Raw genomic sequence first — 23,281 nt, forward strand, 5'->3', positions numbered from 1 at the left:
GGGTGATTCCTGCGTGGTTAAAGATGAGAACATGGCTCTGTTTTGTTTTGGTTGTTTTGGTTTGTTTTTTTCTGGGGCTGTGTCCATGGCAACTGGAGGTTGCCACAGGTCACACCTGTGCCACAGCAGTGACCCGAGCCGCTGCAGTGCCAATGCCAGATCCTTAACCCACTCCACCACAGGGGGACTCTGAGAACATGGCTCTGGATGGTGCAAACCCTCTGCTTGCTGTTTCATGAGGAAACAGCCCCTGGGTTGGCAGGGTCAGGAATTTCGTCCCCTGCCCTCTTTCCTTCTCCGCCCCCCCTCCCCGGGAGCTTCCAGCGTTCTTCCCTCTCCGCACCGGCTGCTCCAGCTGTGGTCTGAGTGGCACTGTGCTACCCCTCAGATGCTCCCGGCAGCTGTGGGGACCCGGGCCGGAGGGGCTTTCTCATCATAGATGCTTTTTTTGCAGTTTTCTCAAAGAGCCCGGAGACACAGGGCAAAGCCTGAGCAGGAGGGATGGGCCCCCACATCTGAGTGAGCCCTGGTTAAAGGAGCGGGGGCTGCTGAGCGCATCTCTCTTTGTAGAAACAGGAGATCTGGAAACAGGCGTTTTCAGGTCCAGGCCTGGCCACTTTCTTGGCTGAGTAGCATGGGCAAGGGCTTGATGTCTCTGAGACTCTGTTTTCTTATCTGCAACATGGAAACAACCACCCACCTGACAGAAATACTTGTAAGGCGTAAATTAGGCCTATGCTGTAACTGGTCCAGAGTACCTAAGCCTCCTCCCACCGTCCTCCAAAAGGCCATGCAGACACCCACCAAGACACACCAACTGGCCCTGGACCTGGATACTGAAGCGGTCCTCATAGGCTCGGGGCCAGGGGCACTTTCCATTAGCCGCGAGGCTGACAGGAGATAGACGGAGAAACACAATCCGAGCCTCTGCCCGTGTCACAGGGCCCGAGGGAGCAGTCCAGACAGCCGCAAGGAAGGCGCATCCCACCATCAGCCCTCATTTCCCAGGCCGGCAGGAGCCGTGCTGACCAGGAGCCCAGGCGGCCATTCTCGCCGTCTGGGAACGGTCTTCCTCATCAGCCCGAGTAGTGCCTTCCCTTCCCACCCCTCTTCCTCCCCTTTCTGGGTCCTTTAGGATGGTCAGATTCCCTCAGGGTGACAGCGCCCGAGCCCTGCAGTGAGAAGCTGCTCTGGGCGAAGCGCTGGGGGCCAGGACCGGGCTGGGAAGGGCCGGACGTGGAGCCTGGGGTGCCCCTCTCTCCTAGGCTCTGCCTGAGCCTTGGACCTCCAGCCAAGTTGGAGAGGCCAACAGCAGGAGATCCCCCCCTGCACAAAAGAGAGCGCCATGGGCAGCGGCTGCCCCTCTCCCCCGAGTGACTCCCGGCATCCTCTGTCCTCGTCTCCAGCGCTCATTAAATATTTAACTCTAACTAGTCACTCACTGTCTCTCCTCCTGGCCTGGAGGCTTTGGGAGGACGGGACACAGTCAGCCTGGCTCACGACTGTTTCCTTGGCACTCAGTACTGGCCTTGGACTGTTAGGAGTTTAGCTTTTTTTTTTCTTTCTTCACTTTTTTTCTTAACTTTATACTCAGAGAAAAATATTTTTCCGAAGTACGTTATTAAATAAAATGACCCTTAGCATGAATATAAGTGATAGTTAAAACTTTGGGAGTTCCCGTTGTGGCTCAGGGGGTTAAGAACCTGACATAGCGTCCGTGAGGATGTGGGGTGTTTTGTTTGTTGTTTGTTTTTGTCTTTTCTAGGGCCGCTCCCTAGAGGTTCCCAGGCTAGGGGTCGAATCGGAGCCGTAGCTGCTGGTATACACCACAGCCACAGCAATGCAGGGTCCAAGCTGAGTCTGCAACCTACACCACAGCTCAAGGCAACGCCAGATCCTTAACCCACTGAGTGAGGCCAGGGATAGAACTCTTGTCCTCATGGATGCTAGTTGGGCTTGTTAACCACTGAGCCATGACAGGAACTCTGAGGATATGGGCTTGATCCCTGGCCTCACTCAGTGGGTTAAGGATTCAGCGCTGCCACAAACTGTGGCATATGTCACAGATGTGGCTTGGATCTGGTGTTGCAGTGGCTGTGGTGTAGGCCAGCAGCTGCAACTCTGATTCGACCCCTAACCTGGGAACTTCCATATTGCTGCAAGTGCAGCCATGAAAAGAAAAAAACAAAGAAATTTGGGATCATCTGTCATCATTTTGTTATGTATAGAACTATCAAATTACTATGTTGTGTACCTGGATCTAACATTATAGGTCAGTTACACCTCAACTTAAGCAAATGAATAGATAAAACTGTAATTGCTTTGATTATTTTAAGACATCATCTTGCCAAATTCTATAAGAAAACCTGTTAGAATATTGATTGGGTTTGCACTGAATCTATTAATCAATTTAGGGATAATTGACTTTTTTTTTTTTTTTTTAGGGCTGCACCAATGGCATGTGGAAGTTCCCAGGCTAGGGGTCAAATTGGATCTGCAGCTGCCAGCCTGCACCACAGCCACAGCAATACTGGATCCTAGCCGCATCTGAGACCTACACCACAGCCATGGCAACGCCAGATCCTTAACCCACTGAGCAAGGCCAGGGATCGAACCTGCATCCTCATGGATACTAGTCAGATTCGTTTCTGCTGTGCCACAATGGGAAGTCCATAGTTGACTTTTTTTGTGTGTGAAATGGCTTTTTAAAAATTGAAGTATGGTTGACATATAATATTATGTAAGTTATGGGTGTACAGTATTTTTTTTTTTTTTAAGTGCTGCACCTGTGGCATATGGAGGTTCTCAAGCTAGGGGTCAAATCAGAGCTATGGCTGCCGGCCTACACCACAGCCATAGCCATGCCAGATCTGAGCTGCATCTGTGACCTACACCATAGCCCACGGCAATGCCAGATCCTTAACCCACTGAGTAAGGCCAGGGATTGAACCCGAAACCTCATGGTTCCTAGTCAGATTCGTTTGTGCTGCGCCAGGATGGGAACTCCAGTAATTCACAATTTTTAAAGGGATACTCCATTTATAATTATTATGAAATATTAGCTATATTCCCTTTAACTATTTGTTGAATGCATCATTAGAGAGTAAATTTCCATCCTTTGGAAAGGAATTGGACAATATGCTCCAAGAATCATAAAAATGTTTACGCCCCCAGTTAGGTAGGATGCTTTTGGATGTAGCAGAGAACCCTGATTCAAACTGGCTTAAGCAGTGGAAAACGCATTGTCGCACATAACTGGAAGGCCAGAGAAGGAAGGCTCCAGGGTGGCCTGAGGTCCCTTTTGTCCCTGTGCATACTACCCTCAGCAGTACTGACTTCATCCTGGGCTGGACCTTGTCTCAGGAGAGGTTTTTGTTTTGTTTTTTTCTTTTTCCTTTTACAGCCATACCTGCGGCATAGGAAAGTTCCCAGGCCAGGGGTTGAAACAGAGCTGCAGTTGCCAGCCTATGCCACAGCCACAGCAACACAGGATCCAAGCCACATCTGTGACCTATGCTGTAGCTCACAGCAACACGGAATCCTTAACCCTCTGAGTGAGGCCAGGGATTGAACCTGCATCCTCATGGATACTAGTCCGGTTCTTAACCTGATAAACCACAACAGGAACTTCTCCAGAGAGGGGTCTTTTATTTTTTCCCTGTCTTTTTTCAGGGCCACACCCATGGCATATGGAGGTTCCCAGGCTAGGGGTTGAATCAGAGCTATAGCCGCCAGCCTACAGCACAGCCACATCTGCAACCTACACCACAGCTCACAGCAATGTCGCATCCTTTAACCGACGGAGCGAGGCTGGGAATTGAACCTGAGTCCTCATGAATACTAATTGGGTTTGTTACTGCTGAGCTACAGTGGGAACTCCTCCAGAGAGGGGTCTTAAGGGAGGGAGGGAAGAGTGAGACAGAGGAAGAGACACCCACCTCTCTTGTAAGCCTGGAATCCAAATCTTCTGCTTAAGAAACAGATTAGGCCAGTTTTGTCATTTGCCCACCCTTGGACCAGTAAGAGTTACCAAGGTGAATGCCACTCAGTGATTTTTTTTAAACAAATCAAGATTTGCCTCTAAAACAAGGGATGGGGTGCTACCTGGACAAAGCCAGTGCTCCATCAGGAAGCAGGGAAGGAGAAGCTACAGCAGGCTTCACACTCCCTAGCCCTGTCACCCCATTTCCAAGGGGCGATCCTAAGGAAATAAGCAGGTAAAAATCATGTAGCGCTTTTGTTTAAAAGACTGGGGGAGGGGGGGGAGGGTTGGGCTTGATCTGAGAGTACCTCTACTGATCTATATGTCAGTTCTAGCACCTCCGTGTAATGGAACGTTATGGTGGCATTTAAACATTTCTACAAACATTGGGAAATTCTTTTGCTATAACAGCAGATGAAAAATACTAGGATATAAAACTGTATTTACAGATGAGTTCAGTTACTTTTTTTAATGTGTAGAAAGGAGACCGGGAGGAAATGGGTTAAAATACTGTCGTGGGTGCTGCTCCGTAGCGCAGTTAAAGGGGACTCTTCCTGTTGCTTTACACTTTTCTGTCCACTCCCTTCAGGGAGGAGGACGCTTCCGCAGTCTTCCCAGGCCGGAGCCAGGCTTGTTCTCCTGTTCTCCTTATTGGCTATGAAAACAGCAGCCACCCTTTCTGAATATTTACTCTGGGCCTGACACTGTCGCAGGCGCTTTCACCCGCCCTGCTTTAATCCTTGCAACCATCCCATGAGGTAAGCGCTTCCCTTTCTCACTTGGCCGAGGTGTTCACCGAACCCCCCAGATGTTCGGTCCCCAGGTCACATGGCTAGGGTGTCGCGGCCTTTGGGACCCGAGCGTGGGTCACAGGGCTGCACAGCCTCCATCTTCACCGCCCCCCAAGGGACCCGTCGGGCAGCCACATGCTAATGACAACAGCCCCAGTTACGGGGCCAGTTTCTGTGCCCGTCGCCCGTCGGTCGTTGGTCAATGCTCAGCCTCAGAGAGGTTGTGCGCCCCGCCCAAGGTCACACAGCCGGGAAGCGGCGGGCGGCGGCCGAGAGCGGCCTGGCCTGGGGTCCGACGGGGGCCCCGTTGTCTCCCCGCCCCCGCAGGGCTGCCTGAGGCCCCGCCTCCCCGTGGACCATGTTCAGCGCGGAGCCGGGTCCAGCCTCGGCGGCGGCGGCCTCCAGGAGCGTGGTGCGGAGCTCCAGCATCAGCGGCGAGATCGGCGGCGGCCCGCAGGCTGGGGACGGGACCCGGACGTCCACGGCCAAGAAGCGGCGCAGCAGCCTCGGGGCCAAGATGGTGGCCATCGTGGGCCTGACCCAGTGGAGCAAGAGCTCGCTTCAGCTCCCGCAGGCCGGTGAGCGGCGCTGCACCGGGCTCCCCGGGCGGGGGGCAGGACCCTCCCCTCCCCTTCCCCTCCCCTTCCCCTCCCCTCCCCTGCCCTCCCCCTGCCCTCCCCTCCCCCTTCCCCCTCCCCTCCCCCTGCCCTCCCCTCCCCCTTCCCCCTCCCCTCCCCCTGCCCTCCCCTCCCCCTTGCCCCTCCCCTCCCCCTCCTCTTCCCTCCCCTCCCCCTCCGAGCTCGTGGGTGGGTCCTCCCATGGCCACACCCCCTTAGGTCCCCCTTAGGTCCCCCTTACCATGTGCCAGGGACTGTTCTGGGTCCAGTCTGTGTCCTGACTCCCCGAGTCCTCAGGTAACTCCTGAAGCAGGTACGGAAGCCCAGAGAAGGGAAGGAAGATGCTCGCAAATGACAGAGGTGTAGGAGGTGGAAGAGTCTGGGTTCAAACCCCAGGGGTCGGACTCCCACGGGCATGCGCCTTTATGTTCCGCCGCCTCTACGCACAGACTTGCACGCTTCTCAGCCGTCATTCAGGAAATAGGCGTCACGTGCTTGCCACCATGCTAAGTGACACTACGACCTCGCAGACACACATAGCCGCAAGATTCCGTCCCACCCGTAATCTCTGAGTTTCCTCAGTACCAACAGCCACACACACATGTTCCAAAGCCGCAAGAGACACACACACAAAGACGTGTGCCTTGCACGGTCACATAAACAGCATGCTCCATGCTCAGGAAAGCGACCCCTCCTGCCGGGAGGGCTCAGGACATTGGTTCACACTGAACGTGGTCGCAAATAGAACCAGCCACACACGTCGTACACGGTCCTCTGAGTACAGACACACAGGTCACCGAAGCACAGTTACAGGCACGCATGCCAGAGGCCCGTGGTCACAGAACACGTGTACACCTACATCTCCCGAAGCCACGTCCACACACGTAGCAGCTACACCCTGATAAATACTATGCTTTCTCAGCCACCTGGTTATAGAACCCCACTTATGCTCAGATGGGCCAGTGACCCACCTGTCACACAGTCACACCTGGAGCTTATGTCAGAGAGGAGCCACCCTCCCCACCAAGACCCCTCACTTTGTGGCATCGGTCCAGACACCAGCTGGTTTTGTTTTAAAAATCTCTTCCTGCTTATTTTGCTCAGAGTAGCAACTTCCCTAAGAAACCTTCAAATAGGCAGCTGGATGGGGGTGGCGGGGGGGTGGGGGCGCCAGAGGATCTGGGGAGAATGCGCCTCAGGACTCCGCTTGGGGTCGGGGGCGGGGGACATTTCCAGGCCTTAAAGTAGATTTTTATACAGCCCTTCACCGGAGCATGTGGGATGGTCTTTTCCAGCCATCAAGCTGCGGTGTGACTTCTGGCTCAGAGAAATATTAGAGGGGAGGGGGCCTGAGATGATCCGTTGCCAGGGGTTGAGCACATGGCCTTTGTGGCTGGGCCTGACACTAGGGAGTCAGGGAGAAGGGGAAATGGGAATCCAGGAGTTGGGCTGGGACAGGACCAAGGTGGTGGGATGAAGGTTGGGGGATCAGGATTGGGGGAGGAGGAGGTGTTGGGCCGCGGGAGTCTGGCTCTAGGAAACCAAGCTGAGCTGATCTCTGGCCGTACCAGCTGATTCAGCTTCAGCCCAAAAGATTTCTCCATGCCCAAATGATTAGGAGAGACAGCCTTCCAAGGCCAGGCGGGTGCCTGAGTCACCGGGAGACATTTCAGTGATCCGCCTGGGGACGGTCCGCCCACCTAGACTCCGCAGTCAGCAGGCGGGGATTGGAGCAGCACAGGGAGACCTCCAACCTTGTGGGGAGATGAATGACGATGAGGCTTCTGGATCACTTGTCTCTGCGGTGCGTCAGGACACGGCTGAAGGCCTGGGGCCTGCGCTAGGCGAGTGGCCCACTGCCCTTCTAACCAGAGGTCCCTGTGACTCATCCAGCGGCCAAATGTCAGAACAGGAAGGGGCCCGGAGATCCCCTGGGCCAGGCTCGTTTTATCGATGAGGCGTCTGAGCCTGGAGGAGAAGGACTTCAAATTGGCCTTCAGAGACACACTCCGTCACTGGCGAGCTGGCAGGGGACTCCGCCTCTCCGGGCCTGCTTCCTCATTTGTAGAAGAAGGGCAGTAACACAGGCCTCGCAGAGTCGGCCAGGAATTAGAGGGACTAGGGCGGGCTGAGGCACCCGGCCTCATGCCTGGCACACAGTGGAGACCTGGTAAATTGTTGGCGTTATCATTACCCACGGTCACACAATAGGGCCAAAAAAGAAGCGGCTTCTCTGGCCTCCACGGCTCTACCCCTGCTAGTGGCACATTCCTCTCCCGTCTGTAGGAGATAGAAAAAAGTCGTCCCCACTTTTTTCCTCCTAGGCCTTGAGGTTGCCATTGTCCCAACTTAAAGCTCCATCCCTGGGTGGGGGAGTCTAGCCCCAGAGAGGGTGCGGCACGGATCACTGTGGGCACGGGCCCTGGAAACTCTGTTCTGGGAGAAGGTCCTAGGGTGACCCCACTGCCCCCCGTGGGGTGGCGCAGTTCCCTGCAGGGCAGGGCTGTGAGAAGTGGGAAGAAAGCCTCTCCGGAATGCAGGCTTTTTTGAGCCGCCCCTGTGGCGTATGGAGGTTCCCAGGCTAGGGGTTGAATTGGAGCTGTAGCTGCAGCCTACACCACAGCTCACAGCAATGCTGGATCCTTGACCCACTGAGTGAGGCCAGGGATTGAACCCGCATCCTCATGGATGCTAGTCAGATTCGTTTCTGCTGTGCCATGACGAGAACTCTCCCAGGATGCAGTCTTTAGGGCTCTGAGTCTGCCCTCCCTGGAGTCCTCCATATCCCACATGGGCTCAAGCCCCACCCATCCCCTCCTCTTTGTTTCCCTTTGTTTTTTTTTAATGTCTTTTGTCTTCTCAGGGCTGCACCTGCAGCACATGGAGGTTCCCAGGGTAGGGGTCCAATCGGAGCTATAGCCTCCAGCCTACGCCACAGCCAAAGCAACTCGGGATCCAAGCCGCGCCTGAGATCTATAGACCACAGCTCATGGCAACGCCAGATTCTCAACCCACTGGGCGAGGCCAGGGATGGAACCCGAAGCCTTATGGTTCCTAGTCAGATTCATTTCTGCCGCGCCACAACGGGAACTCCTTTTTTTTTTTTTCTTTCCTCCTCTTTGTTTCAAAGCCTGGACTATTACAGCAGCCTCCCCTCTAGTTCTTCTGCCTCCTGCCTGCTCCTTCCATTCAATTCCTCATGTTGCCCTAGAGAGGACTTCCAGAAATCACCCTGAAGCTTTGGAGGACTAGTCTTCGCTATAACTCCTCAAGGGACTTTGGGAAAGTCACTTTCCCACTGGGCCTCAGTTTTCACTTCTGTAAAGTGGAGCTTAAAAGACTGTCTCTCACTTCCTTCTAGATCCAGCATTCTTTAAGTTGTGGGGGCAATAAGGTGGGGTCAGAGTTTTGGGCTCCCAGGACACAGGTGGGTTCTGGCCTGGCCTTAGGCTGGATCCACACAGGGCAATCCTGGGCTGGCCCTGCCCTCGCCCAAATGGAGCTCCTCTCTTCAGTACCAAGGATAGCAGCTGTCCCATTCTGGGCTCTGGACCAGGGTGGGGCAAGATGGGGTCTCATTTCCAGGAGATCCCTGGGAAGTGCTGCTGGAGGCTGTGACTGCCTCTTCCTCTTTTGTGGTGGGACAGATGGAACGGCCTCCTGTTTTGGTCTTTAAGGGTCACAGAATTACTGCGAGCAAAGCTGGTCTGGTTTTCTAGGGAGAGCGGCTACGTAAAGATACTCCCCCTGATCAGTGGGGTTCCGAGACCGACAGGTATGAAACCAGCAGAGGAATTTTCTCTGAGATTGCAAGACCTTTCTCCTCACCCAGAGGCATGGAACCTAATCTCTGCTGAATCCCATCTCAAACCAAAGTGAATTGGTGGAGAGAGTGAAAAGTAACCACATGAGTGGATTGGGAGTCAGTGGGCCAAGGCTGTAGCCCCAGCTCTACGGGTGCCTGGACTGGGGGCTTCCCATCTGAGAAATGGCAGGGGCATTTCAGGATTCTACCCAGGGGCTCACAGTGGATTGGGCAGGTTGAAGAAGGTAAATTTTCTCCCAAATGGGTCAAAGCTTTCCCAGACTCTAGAAGAGGCGGTCCTGGGGTCGTGAGGTGGTGAGACTGACTTCGGCTCAGGGTGGATGTGGGGAGGCTTTGAGGAGAGGGAGGGTATCGTCTCGACAGACCCATCCGTTCCCCAACCGCTTAGAGGAGACGTGGCAGTTAGGAGTAAAGGGCAGGGCGGGCCCCCCACGCCCGCAGCTGTTGCCCAGCCCTCTGTGTGTTGTGGGTTTGCATCTGTGTGTGTGACTGAGCAGATGGGTCCAACCACAAGTGTCATGGCGTGAATGTCACATGCACGTGGCAGACTGTGTCATGTGTCCCTGAGACGAAGACGTAGTAGGACCATTTGTGACTGTGGGGCTGCTGCATGAACATGGCCATGACCTTGTAGGAGATTGTTGGCACCCACGTGTCTCTGCTTGTGCCTGTGCGAAAGGAGCGTGCATGAGCTGATGCCTGCGTGTGTGTTGGGGGGGGCAGACATCTGGAGGATCGCATCGAGTCCTGGAGACTAGTGTTCCCGCGTCCCAGAAATGTCTTTCAGAGAAGACGTTCCTCCTCACTGCCACCCCCAGCCCCCCCCCATCACCAGTGAGGCCGGCCCTCTCCGCGGTGCCCCTCCGGGTGGGACTTCCTGAAAGATAAGTAGGGCAAAGCAGGGGAAATAGTCCTCCTTTTCCCAGGTTGGGACCTCGAACGTCGGCTCCTAACCAGGGTTGGGCGTGAGTGAAGAGGGCAAGCAGCTCCCGCTCTGCACGGCTTTCAGGGGCTGTGCTGTCTGCCTCGCCCTGGCCTCTCCTCATCCCTGTTAGCAACTCAGCTCTTGGTTTGCCTGGGCCTCTGACCGGGTGACAGCAGCCGGCTCCTTCGGTAGAGTCCCTGTTGGAGTGCCCCTCCCTCCCCATCAGGCTCCTCAGGCAGCCCAGCTTCAGGAGGAGGAGTCCCCGCAAACCTACGACCGGTCTTCTGCTGCCACCCCCACCCCACCCCACCCCCAGGAGGAGAGGGTGTCTAGAGGGACCACACTGCAATGCTGAGGAGGTTGTCATGGAAACCCAGGCAGGATGGTACGCTGTTAGGGGAGGCGAAGTGCCCTGTGTTCCCTGTAAGGTTGTGGGGGGTGGTTGGGGGATAGAGCCCCCCAAACAGGAGATGCAGAGATACTGGGGGTGAGCCCTCCCTGCATAGCTTCTGAGGTTCTTCTGCAGACCTGTCCGTCAAAGCCAAGGTCAGTTCAGGTCCACGTAGCAGCCCTTCTCTCAGTCCTGTGTCCCAGTGGCCTTCACACCTCCTCACTCGCATCCCCCTCCTCGTTCAGATCCCCCTTAAGAATGGCTGTTGGATTGAGAGTGGCCAGGGTTCACATGGGTTTTTAATTTTTTTTAATTTAAAAATTTTTTAAATGTTTATTTTTTTGCTTTTTAGGGCCTCACCCGCAGCTTATGGAAGTTCCCAAGCGAGGGATCAAATCGGAGCTGTAGCCGCTGGCCTACACCACAGCCACAGCAACACCAGATCTGAGCCTCATCTGTGACCTACACCACAGCTCACGGCAACACTGGATCCTCAACCCACTCAGCGAGGCCAGGGATTGAACCCACAACCTCATGGCCCTCCTGCGCCACGATGGGAACTCCCTTATGGGCTTCTTCTAAATAGGGCCCGTGAAGGTATCACGGAGATGGGCTGTGAGGTCTGGGAGAGACAGGGTTTGTGAGAGTAGCTGGAAGAGGAAAATCAGGTCCGTGAATTCCAGAGAAGGCAAACTTTCCAGAAGAAACTTAGCCCTTTGGGGCAAGGGCTGAAATTGAGTGGGAAGGTGTCGGTCGGGGGGACGGCAGGGATGGAGCTGAGCCCCGCCTGCTGACTCCCCCGAGCCCCCCCCCACCCCACGGCGCCTCTGCCTCCAGCCGCCCTCCCGGTCTGCTTGGTCTGCATCACTGCCCGGAGCAGGGCGAGGCGTTGGGCTGCTGGTCGGCTCTAGACAGCATCTCAGCAATGCCCCTGTCTCCCGCCAGAGCCCGGCCTATCCTGTCCCCTCCCAAAAGGGTGGCTTTGGCAGTTCTTAGGCCTCACGGGTGATCTGACCTTATTCCCTCTCTGTGCTTCGGGAGGGGTCTCAGAAGGGGCCACCAAGAAGCTGCGCAGCAACATCCGGCGGAGCACCGAGACGGGTGTTGCCGTGGAGATGCGGAGTCGCGTCCCTCGCCAGGGCAGCCGAGAGTCCACCGACGGGAGCACCAACAGCAACAGCTCCGACGGCACGTGCGTTCAGCCCACCCTTCCACGTCCCCACCCTCTCGTCAGAGGCAAAGGGCTTGAAAAGTCTCCCGACTGGGTTCCCAGCCCAGACGTCTGGGCTGCTCTGGGTCCCTGCCTCCCGCTGTCCTCCTCCCTGGACGCCACTGCCTGGGGGCTCGTCTTCCTCTTGCTGCAGGCCACTGGCCCAAGAGCAGTTCAGCCCTTCTGCCTGTTTCATGCCTCCCACCTCCCAGCCCCTACCCACTGCCTGGCTCCGGAGGAGAGGGTTGGAAAGGGAAATTGGATCCTAAAATCTTTTAAAATCTGGAATCCTTGTTTGGGCTCAGATGAATGGAGTTCTCACAGGTGGCTGGCTTGGAGCTTTGGGAAGGAGGTGGGACCAGATCGGATCATCAGTGTTTTTCTTTCTCTCTCTCTCGTTTCTTTTGGTCTTTTTCAGGCTGCACCACGGCATATGGAAGTTCCCAGGCTAGGGGTCGAATCAGAGCTGTAGCTGCCAGCCTACCCCACAGCCACAGCAATGTGGGATCCAAGCCGCATCTGTGACCTGCACCTTAGCTCTCAGCAATGCCGGATCCTTAACCCACTGAGCAAGGCCAGGGATGGAACCTGCATCCTCATGGATACCAGTTGGGTTCTTTACTACTGAGCCACAGTGGGAACTCCAGATCAGTGTTTTTCAGCCTGTGGGTGGTAACTCACAGGCAGGAAGTAAAATCAGTTTAGTGGGTCAAAACCAGCGTTAGAAAAGGAAACAGAAGATTCAAATATATCCTGTAGAGGAATGTGGAATTACCTTGTGAACTTTTGGGTTTTTCTAAATATATAGAGAGAGATGCACATAGGTCTAAGATGTTAAACACACAACCTACATTTGCATGGGGTGCAGTTAAAAATCGGGAAGTGTCCGGGTGAGACAGTCCCTCCAATCTCTTCTGAGTCTGTGGCGCTCTGGTCATATGACTAAGAGTTTCTGAATCAGCTTAGGCAGGGCCTGGTGACTTCGGGATTCTGTGGCTCCGTTATTTAAGATCTATGATCATGTGTCTTGCTGTTATGCCTACTTCCATGAATGTGCTCAGGTGCTGGCATTTATTGCATCTTACCTTGCGCAGGGCATCACTGGACACTTCAGATCAGTGCCGCTAACTCTGGGGTCTTACTAGTCGCTCTCAGGCCAAAAACAGTGTCTCCTTTAGTACGGCCACTCTGCGAGCTGTTGATCCGGTGTTGCTGTGGCTGTGGCTGTGGTGTAGGCCAGCAGCTGCAGCTCCAGTTCGACCCCTAGCCTGGAAACATGGGTATATGCTGCAGATACGGCCCTTCAAAAAAAAAAAAAAAAAAAAAGAGAGAGAAATCTGGTGCTTGAGGATTAAATACCATGATTACATAGGTTTGTCTCTTAAGTGACATCAAAGTATGTTTCTTTTCTTTTTTTCTTTCTAGCAACACCTGTGGCATGTGGAAGTTCCTAGGCTAGGGGTCAAATCAGAGCTACAGCTTCCAGCCTACACCACAGCCACAGCAACACAGGATCCTTAACCCACTGAGCAAAACCAGGGATCAAACCCACATCTTCATGGATACTGGTCGGGTTCGTAACCCACTGAGCCACGACGGGAACTCTTTAGTGTGCAGAGATGAAGAGTTGTTCGTCCCCAGCCACAGTGGTACACTCGCCCTACGTGGAGGGCAGATGGAGGCACAGAGGGAGTGCCCAGTGCCCCAGGGGCCCATCCAGGCACCCTCACGCACCCCTCTGCCTCCTCCAGGTTCATCTTCCCCACCCCTCGGCTCGGGGCAGAAAGCCAGTTCAGCGATTTCCTGGATGGGCTGGGACCCGCTCAGATTGTGGGGCGACAGACGCTGGCAACGCCGCCAATGGGTGAGTCTTCTTAAGGGCAGGGCACGTGGGGCAATGGCAGCCACACAGTAGGAGGGGCGGGCTCCGTGGGGGCCCTGCGAGGGGCGAGGTGAGCGGCAGGAGGGAGCCTTCGCTCAGGCTTTTGTGCCAGTGAGAAGGAACTGGTGGAGCACTCATCAGCCCGCCCTTATCAGAGAGGAAGGGGTGCCAGCTTTTCGGCCAGACAGAAGCTGCTTTTCCAGCACATCCCTCCTCACGTCACCACCCACTCTCTCTCCCGCCGCCTACCGGGCGTCCGGCAGTGCTAAGGGCCAGGCGTAAAATGGGAGCAAAAATCATTGCAGCGTCAACATCCGTGGAGTGTGCTCCACCGCGGATGCGCTGCGGGACCTTGGGCACGTCCCTTCCTGCCCTGGAGCGTCTGTTTCCTCATCTGTAAAGTGGGACGAATAGTACCTGTCTTAGATCTGCAATCTGGAGAGCATGTATTGGGTCTCTCTCTAGCGCTTTGCATGAAATGTTTCATTTGCCCCTTGGAAGTAGCAGGTGACGTAGGACACAGTTCCTCGCAGTGCCTGGCACCTAGAAGCCTTTTCGTAATGTTCTCAGCCCTTGTCCCTGCCGCTGGGAAGTACTCCCCAGTCTATTCTTGGTCCTTGAAGCTGCAGTTCTGGCTCCCTCCCTGCCTCCCTCCCTCCCTCAGATCCTGGCTGTGTTGGCTTCAAGCAGCGCCTCCTAGAGATGCGTCCTCACCACCACCAACCCCCCCCCCCCCCCCCGCCCCCCTGTCAGTCTGACCTGAGCAGCGTCTGACCCAGACGTCTGCACTCAGCCCTCATTTAGACAGTGTCTGGCCTTTGACCTCACAGCAAAGGAGGACGCTGAGTGCAGACGGGGTCCTGCTGGGAGCCACGAAGCAGAGCTGGCTTTCCATTCCAGCCTCTTCCCGCTGCCCGGCCCTGCCTTCCTCTAAGGCGGGCACACAGGAGCCTGTCTGCTGGAAGGGAGGTCCACAGGGACCCTCCGATGGCAAGCATCAGCGCCCATCTGGCTCTTGGGTTGAAACTGGCTAATTCCCAGCTCTTGTTTCCAGGCTTTTAAGAGGCAGTGAGCGGAACCAGCCACTTCCAGGCTAAGGCGTCGTCACAGCCTGGAACCCTTGCGTGTGGTGCCCCCTGGTGTCGCAAACCGGGAAGGTTTGCAGTGGCTCGCCTTGTTAGGGATGTGCCACCTGGAGGTGAATTCCTGAGACCGCCCCACCCGCCTCCCCGGGCCGAGGTCAGCAGTAGCTAGAGGAGAAGGATGAATTCCGAGAGGCCTCCCAGAAGTAGGAAAGTCTCCTCTTCCAAAGTGCCTGAATACAAACAATTGCACGACAGCTCAGAGAATCTAAAATGGGTGGCTGAGCCCAAAGTCTGGCCTATTTTCATTTTTCTGCACCAGGCTTATGATTCTGCATCCCATGGAAGGGTGTCCCACGTGACTAGTCAGAATTTCGACTTCTGCTAACCTGTGTCCAACAAAGCTTAGAGTTCTCGAAATTGAATGGCTGACATGGCTCCTCCAGGCAGACTTGCTCCAGCCGGATGATCCCATTTGTGGGGGCGTTTCTGGGTCCCCCGCTCTGGGGACATCTGCTGGCCTTCCTGGCCGTCCTTTCTCAAGGGTGCGAGCAGGCCCTCGTTTCCAGGATGTGCCTTGTGTCCTGGGCAAGCCTGTATCTTGGAAGCCCTGAATCTGCTCAGCCAAACAGAAACCCCCACCCCAGAGCCAGGCTTACATTTGCGGTAACCCCAAGCATGCCCCTCAAGGGTCACGCCCCACTGCACCCCAAGGGCCCTATCAGGGCATTTTCCAGCCGCTTTAAACTGGTCTCCTGGAGTTCCTGTCCTGGCTCAGTGGTTAACGAATGTGACTAGCATCCATGAGGATGAAGGTTCCATCCCTGGCCTCGCTCAGTGGGTTAAGGATCTGGCGTTGCCGTGAGCTGTGGTGTAGGTCGCAGACACAGCTCGGATCCTGCATTGCTGTGGCTGTGGTGTAGGCTGGCGGCTGCAGCTCTGATTCGACCCCTAGCCCAGGGACCTCCATGTGCCGCGAGTGCAGCCCTTAAAAGAATAAACTGGTCTCCTGAGAGCAGCTCCTGCGCTTACAGTTCTGCCCATCTCACACCCTTTCCAGGGCTGTGGCACGCTCTGCAGACGGGCACTCTGCATGGGGGCTGGCCGGCCTGCTGCTTTTGCTCTGGCTCCGCCTGAGCTCCCCCTCTTCTGCCTTGCAGGGGATGTGCACGTGGCCATCATGGACCGGAGCGGCCAGCTGGAGGTGGAAGTGATTGAGGCTCGGGGTCTGACCCCCAAACCAGGCTCCAAATCCCTCCCAGGTGAGGCAGGGCAGCCAGGAGATGGCTTCTGCCAGGGAGGGCTCTTCAGCTGAGCGCCGGGTCTCATGAGTCCCAGCTCCCCAGGGGCAGTATTCTCAACACTGGCGTCACGGATTTGCCTGGAGGAGGGGGGAGTCCCATTCGAGTCAGTCTCTTCCACCTGCTGTCCACCAGTCGGCTCATCCGACCCACCCTTGCTCACGCCCACCGGCCCCTTCATAGCAGTTGCTGACGCCTCCCTGTCATGCGCTCTTCCATCCCTCAGCCACTTATGTCAAGGTTTACCTGCTTGAGAATGGAGCCTGCTTGGCCAAGAAGAAGACAAAGGCAGCCAAGAAGACCTGTGACCCTCTGTACCAGCAGACTCTGCTCTTTGACGAGGGGCCCCAGGGCAAGGTGCTGCAGGTGAGTGGCCAGGGGGCTGGGGCAGCTCTCAAAGACTGCAAACTGTAACTGAAAATGCATTTCAGGGAGTTCCCCGTCGTGGCTCAGGTTCGTGGTAACAAACCTGACTGGTATCCATGAGGACATGGGTTCGATCCCTGGCCTTGCTTGGTGGGTTAAGGGTCCAGCATTGCCGTGCGCTGTGGTGTAGATTGCCACAGATATGGCTAGGATCTGGTGTTGCTATGGCAGTGGCGTAGGCTGGCAGTTGCAGCTCCAGTTTGATCCCTAGCCTGGGAATATGCTGCGGATGTGGCCCTAAAAAGACCAAAAAAAAAAAAAAAAAAGGAAAGAAAATGTATTTCATTTACGATTTCTCCTGTGCCAGGCACATGAATCTGCCTTACCCACTTATTGTCACCACCTGGTGAGGTGTTGCTGCCCCCAGTTGATTCGTAAGGAAACCCTGGTCCAGGGGGATGCCTCGACTGCCCCTGAACCAAGGTCGCCCCGCTGGTAGGAAGCAACAGGTTCTTGACTGCCGTCATCTTCCACCCGGTGCTGTCGCGCTGTGGCCCTAGGTCCTGGACTCTCAGTCTGCTCCTCCCTCGGGAAGGCTGTCATCTGGGATGCTGGGAGGCTCTGGCAGTCAGACCCAGCTGCTAAGCCCAGCTCTGCCACCCCTTACAGTGTATTTTGGGGTTAGTTAACTAACCTCTCTGAGCTGCATCTCCTCTCTGTGGAGATAATGCATCGTATCTGTACCTGGATGGCTGTGATAATTGAGCTAAGTCATACCAGGTCTGGAGGGTTGCACCTGGCATTTACTTCAAATGCCTGGTAGGTTGGTGCCCAAAGTCAGTCTGAATTCTGCCTCTCTCTGACCCATCTGCCCCGGCAAACTTCTGGGCCTGGCGCCCAGCCCCGGAGTTGGAGCGGTGGCTCAGCCCTTCTCTTCCTGCCCCCCGGCAGGTGATCGTCTGGGGAGACTACGGCCGCATGGACCACAAGTGCTTCATGGGCATGGCCCAGATCATGCTGGACGAGCTGGACCTGAGCGCCACGGTCACCGGCTGGTACAAACTCTTCCCCACGTCCTCGGTGGCAGACTCTACGCTCGGCTCCCTGACCAGGCGCTTGTCCCAGTCCTCTCTGGAGAGTGCCACCAGCCCCTCTTGCTCCTAAGGACCTCAGGAGGGAGCCGGGACGTGCGTGAGAAGGGGTGTTGCCGCCCCCCCACCTCCTTCCCTGTAAATAGTCTTCAGGTCTTTCTAGACCCCCTGCCCTGCCGCATGCCTGTGGGCTAGTGGGCCTGTCCAGCGGGCAGTGGAGACTCTAGTGTGTGTGTGTGTGTCTGTGTCTGTGTGGCCACGTTAGATCCGTTCATTTGTCTGAGTGCAGCAGTCTTGGTGACGACATGGGCCGACGTCTGTGTCTCCGTGTCTCGTTGAAAAGATCCCTGAAGGAGTGCTGTGTGACTGTGACTCCCCACCGCACGCCTGAGTCCGGGGGTGAAAGTGGGGGGTGGAGCTGCTGGTCCACCCTGCCTGGTCCAGGCTCGGGGCAGTGCCTGTGTGTCCCCCCGTGCCTGTCCTTGGTGGCCCCTGCTTAGTCTCCTGTCTCGGCCTCTGTTCCACCTCCGCCTCTCCCGGCACTGCTGCTCTCGGAGGAATGCAGCATCACCGCAGCTGGCCGCCCTGGACCTCCAGGAACCGACACCCTTCCTCTCCACCCGAGGACCTGGCTGCTCTTTCCCCCGAATGCACGGCAGCATCTCACCTGGTGCCCTGGCTGGGGCCCAGGGAGCAGAGGATGCTGGGATGGCCTTCTCCCTGGGGCTGGTACCACCTCCTTCCTGCAAGGGAGATCCGAGGAGGTGTCAGATCCCAGGGTTGCTGGCCAGGCATCTTGGAGGGAGGAGCCGGCCCCTCACTCCGCATTGCCCTTCGCCTCCTCTCGCCCTCCGAGCCTCCCGCCTGCCAAAGGAGCTCCCTCCGTGGACCCAGAGGGCTGGACAAGGGGTTCTTGACAAGCAAGAGGTTGGCCCCCGCGGGGATGTCATCTGCCAAAGCAGGCAGCCCCTGGAGGCACCCGTGTCCTTCCCAGGGTCTGTTGGAGCCTGGCTTGTGGAGAAGGTGCCGAGGGTGGGGCTGACCTGCTCTGAGAATCCTGTCTGCCCTTTGGGGATTAGCTGCATGAAGCTCACCTTTGCGGGCTCTGTTTTTCGTGGTTTTTTTTTTTTTTTTTTTGGCTCATTTCCAGACCAGGTTCCCTGTCTGGGAGCTCAGACTCGCTTGGGCTCCAGCCTCCCGGCTCCATGGACAGCCTGGCTCTGGACTCTAGACCGCCACCATCACCAGCTCTGCACAAGCAATACTCCACCTCCCAAGCCCCCCAGCCTCTTGCGCTCTGCCACTGCCCTTGGGGGGGCGGCCTGCCTGCTCTGGATGCCGCCCCTGCCTCTCTGCTTTCTTTCCACCCCTGTCTGGTTGGAGCTTCCCCGAGCTACTCAAACCCTGACTGGGTTGGCCAGCTGCTGTCCAGGTGGGCACCAGTGCCTGGACTGGACCTTGTAAGAGAGATGTCTGCTGGGGATCCTGAGGTCCGGCTCAGGGTCGCCCAGATCTGCCCCCTTCCTCGTCAGGTCTGGGGTGAAAGGCAAGGGGTTGCCCAGGAGATGGACACAGCAGCCCTCGGGTCCATGTCAGGGGGGAAAGAGGTGGCAGGAGAGGTCAAGGTCTGGGTCAGGCTCCTCCCCCTCTGCCTCGTCTCCAGACAGCACCCCCAAGAGCTGCATGGATTCTAACCCACATCCAGGGGGTGGGGGGGGTGGGGAGCCAAGGAGAGATGCTTGGGCTCCATTTGTAACCAAAGCCAGACGGGCATGGAGGGGGGTTCTGGGGAGGGAGGGGTTGGAGAGAGAGGCATTTCCACCAAGGGGCCTCCGGCAGGGAACACATTAGGCTGAAGCCACGGTCTGGCCACCTCTCTCCCAAGAAACCCAGGGGGAGAAGCCGGGACCCAGCAGTCCTGCCTGCAGACCAGAGGTGGGCCAGGGCAGACAGTCCTCACAAAATGAGCTCGTCCTTGTCTTATCACAGGCGGGGAACCCTGTGCGTGGAGTTTTCTCTTTCTGCAGAAATTCTCTCCTGGTGTCGGCACTGGCTAATGCTGCGTGTCTCGTGTTTCTAAAATTAGCGCCCTGGGCTCTGCCCTTAGTGCCCAGGCCGGGGAGAGGGAGGCAACTCACTTGCCAGAGAGTCGTTTTATGTCCTGCTGGTGATGTTGAAAAGTTGGCCTCAGGACGGTGTGAGACTCCTCGACACCTCCTGCGGGGGGTTACTGGTGACCCAGAGGACAGCGTAGGTGTGTGTTGATGTGGCCCCGAGCGCTGATACCCAGAGCAGGTGGTCACGTCCAGGGCATGGGGGATGCGAATGAGGGATGCGAATGAGGGGGGCCTGTCACCCTCATTCCTCTAGGGGCCCAGGGAGACAGCAGGCGGGGACCTCCCTGCAGAGCGGTCGAGGACCTTCTAGCCAGAGGCGGGGCCTGACCTGCTGGTACCCTGGGCTGACCCGCCTGCAACCGCCAGCTGCCAAAACTGCCCGAGGGGGCTCCTCCACCCTTCCAGCTGGCTAATGGGAAGTTCCCCCCAGAAGTTGACCTCGGGTCATTTTTAACCCTTTGTACCAAATAAGTTACTAACCCCCACCCGGATTTTCCTCCACGAGGGTGAAGTCAGATGGGGCAACGTGTATGTGGTGGCGAAAGGCTGTGCCTCGGCTTCCCGGAGGCACCAGCTTGGCTGAGCAGCTGGGCTGGAGCTTGCTTGGCCCAGGGGGAGGGAGCACACGTGTGACCCCCATGCCCTGGAGTTGGGGGCATCTGTCCTTAGAAGAGGGCAGGGTGGGAAGGGAAGAAACAGGATCCCCCACCTGCGGCCCACACTGTGCTGTGCTGTGTTGCGGCTCTGCCTGCCCCGGACCCCAGGGGAGCCTGGGGCTGACGACACAGGGGCTCGGTCACTGCCTTGCTCTGCTCAGGCAGGATTCGTGGAAGGCGTGGCAGAGATGGCAGCGGCCCTGCAGCAATGCTGGGCTGTGGGCAGAAGCCGTGACAGATGATTCAGAGCATCTGTCTTCACGGCTCTGCTCTGTTCAGACTGTCCCACTTCCTTCCTAGACACCGGCCCTCAAGGGACGTCTGTGAGGGGCCGTCGCTGTGAAGGAGGCTCCAGCAAATGGGGCCCAGTCTTGGTTTGATGAAGGGGATGCGATCCTTCGGGGAAGCACCATCTCCCAACCTCCTCGGCATCCAGTCCCCCTGCCCCACCCCCTGGCACTCGGTGGCGGGGGTGGGGGGAGCTCGCTGGAGCCGAGGGAAAGGGCCCCCCCCCCCCAACTCACCACTCCTGGTTGACCCCCACCAGGGCAAGCATGCCTGAGCTCTTTACTGCCAGCCTCAAGGAGAGCAGAAGTCCCCTGCCCCTTGTAAAGACAATTAGAGCCCTCCAAGGGTCCTCCTTTGGAAGTGAAATGTAGCACAATCTTAGACTGCGTGACCAGGAGCCCTGGCCTGCAACCAGGGTTCTGGCTGCCTACCTTGCTGCCCAGGAGACGCTGTGCTGCCCCCACCCTGGGGCTCCAAAGCACCTGATACCTCTGCTTCCCCATCTTCCTCCGCCCAGAGAGCAGCAGGGCTTCCAGAAGGCTGCTCTTCCGCTTCTGATTGCTTCCTGCACTGTGCAAGCCCCGTGCAAGAAATTGCTGCCTTTGCTCCACGGTGCCCTTTGGGGCCAGGAGGCGGTCAAGCGGGAGTGCTGCAGTGGCCACAGCAGAGAGACAAGAAGAGGCCTGCTGCCCTGCCGACTCCTGCCCCTTCCTCTGCCTCTCCCCGGTGTTGTCTTCTCTCGTATCCCGACACCGAAAGAGATTCTTTAAAACGCTTTCTGGACTGGGTCACCATTCACTGATTGATCGGGGGGTGGGGGGTGGGGTGGGAGACGGGCAGCGGACGTGCCCCCTGCCTTCTCCCGCAAGTCGGCTGTTCACTCAGGTCCGAGGAGAGTCGGGGCAAAATACAGCAATCACGACGGAAGGCAGGGGCGCCCCCCAGCCCTTCTGCAGCTCGGTCTGGCTGATTGGGAAAGGGTTATTTTGAGAGAGTGCCTGAGCATCTCGGAGCGATGTCAGTGATGCCAAAGAGAGCAACTTGGCCTCCTCGGGCACCAGCTCTGCCGGCTGAGCCGCACCAGCGCAGCTCTGGGGTCGGCACGCCTGACGGGGGGGTCTTGTTCTCTGACAAAGGGCTTAATCTTTCCATGTAGCAAAGCAACTCCCCCTCCCCCCAACCCTGAGCTCGGGCTTTCGTGAGCCCAGCGAGGCTGTGCCTGTCAGGGACACTTGCATTCTCGCAGGGCCACCCGATTGGCTTGGGAAGGATGCTCGTCAAAAAGCATGCGTGCTGCTGCTTGGGGGAACCTCCCCAGGGCCAGGAAGAACAAGAGCCTTGGGCCTCCCAGGGACAGGAATGGTCCTTGGGATGGGGTTCCAGAGGCCCTGGTGAGCAGAAAGGGGCCCTGGGAATTCCAGGGGCAACAGAGCATCCAACCCAAGGGTTAGTGGCCTGAACGGTGGGCTACAGAGAATCAAAGGCTGTTGTATACAGTTTTGCCAGAAACTGTGACCTTAACACGTTTCCTCATTTTGCTGGGCCTCAGCTTCCTCCTCTGCAAAACCAGAGCATTTGGTAGTTACTCCATGCTTCCCTCCAGGTGTTAAAAGTCTGGTCTGGAGCTGATGAGGGTTGTGAGCCTGGTGTGCCTGGCACCTGGCTCCAGAGGCTGGTTCCCTCCAGCCCCCGGTGCCCACGCGGGTGCAGGTCTGGTCTGTCTCCGCCCAGATGCTGCTTCTGACAAGAACTCTGGGAATCCTCACGGCCTCTGCTGCCGCCTCTGTGGTTTGTTGTTCTGTTCTTCTTGAGATCATTAAGGGTTGTCTACAGTGGACAAGTTCCAAGGTGCTGATGTGATGTCACAACCTCAGCTGCATCCTGCGCCAGCCAGTATCCCCACTGGCAGAGGAGGATGGGTCGGTCCTCGTTCCTGCTTCTAGAATGTGGTCAGCAGGAGGATTTTTAAGGAGATGCCTTCCGATGGGAGGAGAGAGGAAACTTATTTCCCTGCAAAGTATTTCACTTCTTAAATATTACTCTTCTCTCCAGCATCTCTTACCAGACATCATCTCAGCGGGCAGAGCGGCTGCTTCCTTAGCAAATGTTGGCCTGATGTACCATCCGCTCCTTGAGAATGTAAATTCACAGGAGGCAGGAACCCCTTTTTTAGAATTTCCAAATGCATCCTGCAGAGAGAGAGAGAGGCGCACACACGCGTGCACTGAGAGGGAGATAAGCACATTGTTTGGATAAGAAGCAGTTAGCCTTTTATCTCCGTGCGCTATACATTTTCTGTGTGCAGCGTCTTTCCAAACTCGTGGCTCCAGGTGGCAGGTGGACGGCTGGGAAGGACTGCCGGCTGTTTCTTACAACACTCTTGCCAATCCCCTTGAGGAGAAAATTCTTCACATGGCTTCTGCATGTACAGTATTTGGGCAGCAAAAATATAAATAAAGATTAAAGTCAGTTTGAAAATGGCTTCATGTGGTGCTTTCTGAAGATGGTTCTTAATTCTCAGAGACAGAAAACAGATTGCAGGTGATTAAAACAAGGCAGCGAAGGATGCCTTGGCTGAGAGGCAGAAGAGAATAGGCCATCTCAGAAAAAGGCCTTAGAGTTCTGACCTGGGCCTCTGACTCCTGTTTGCGAACTCTGTTGCCACAGTGACGTCACCAGGCCGTGGAATCTGACTGTTCCAGGCAGCGTCCCAGCTCTGTCTCCCAGGGTCCTTGCTTATAGGCCCTCAAAGCCTT

The 23,281-nt window shown here is 56.5% G+C and overlaps 1 protein-coding gene and 1 long non-coding RNA gene across 5 annotated transcripts in view; both read left to right on the forward strand.

The window, feature by feature from the left end:
* RIMS3 (regulating synaptic membrane exocytosis 3) overlaps positions 1-18,568 on the forward strand; it is a 36,048-nt gene extending 17,480 nt beyond the window's left edge. Inside the window, exons 3-9 of one of the 4 annotated variants that reach the window (XM_047789563.1) lie at positions 4,572-4,740; positions 5,101-5,351; positions 11,583-11,724; positions 13,494-13,606; positions 15,867-15,968; positions 16,234-16,373; positions 17,325-18,568. In XM_047789563.1, coding sequence (XP_047645519.1) covers positions 5,132-5,351; positions 11,583-11,724; positions 13,494-13,606; positions 15,867-15,968; positions 16,234-16,373; positions 17,325-17,537 — 930 coding nt within the window. In that variant the 5' untranslated portion in view covers positions 4,572-4,740; positions 5,101-5,131 and the 3' untranslated portion in view covers positions 17,538-18,568. Of the gene's footprint in view, positions 1-4,322; positions 4,741-5,100; positions 5,352-8,513; positions 10,527-11,582; positions 11,725-13,493; positions 13,607-15,866; positions 15,969-16,233; positions 16,374-17,324 lie in introns of those variants that run through there. The other 3 variants (XM_047789565.1, XM_047789564.1, XM_047789566.1) reach the window with 3 other exon arrangements.
* Positions 18,569-18,588: 20 nt separating this feature from the next.
* LOC125132389 (uncharacterized) lies at positions 18,589-23,003 on the forward strand. Its single transcript, XR_007136236.1, has 2 exons — positions 18,589-21,266; positions 22,075-23,003. It is a non-coding gene; the product is annotated as an uncharacterized LOC125132389 (long non-coding RNA).
* Positions 23,004-23,281: the final 278 nt, after the last annotated feature.

The sequence above is a fragment of the Phacochoerus africanus genome, chromosome 8 (genome assembly GCF_016906955.1).
Source record: "Phacochoerus africanus isolate WHEZ1 chromosome 8, ROS_Pafr_v1, whole genome shotgun sequence".
Taxonomy (NCBI): Eukaryota; Metazoa; Chordata; class Mammalia; order Artiodactyla; family Suidae; genus Phacochoerus; species Phacochoerus africanus.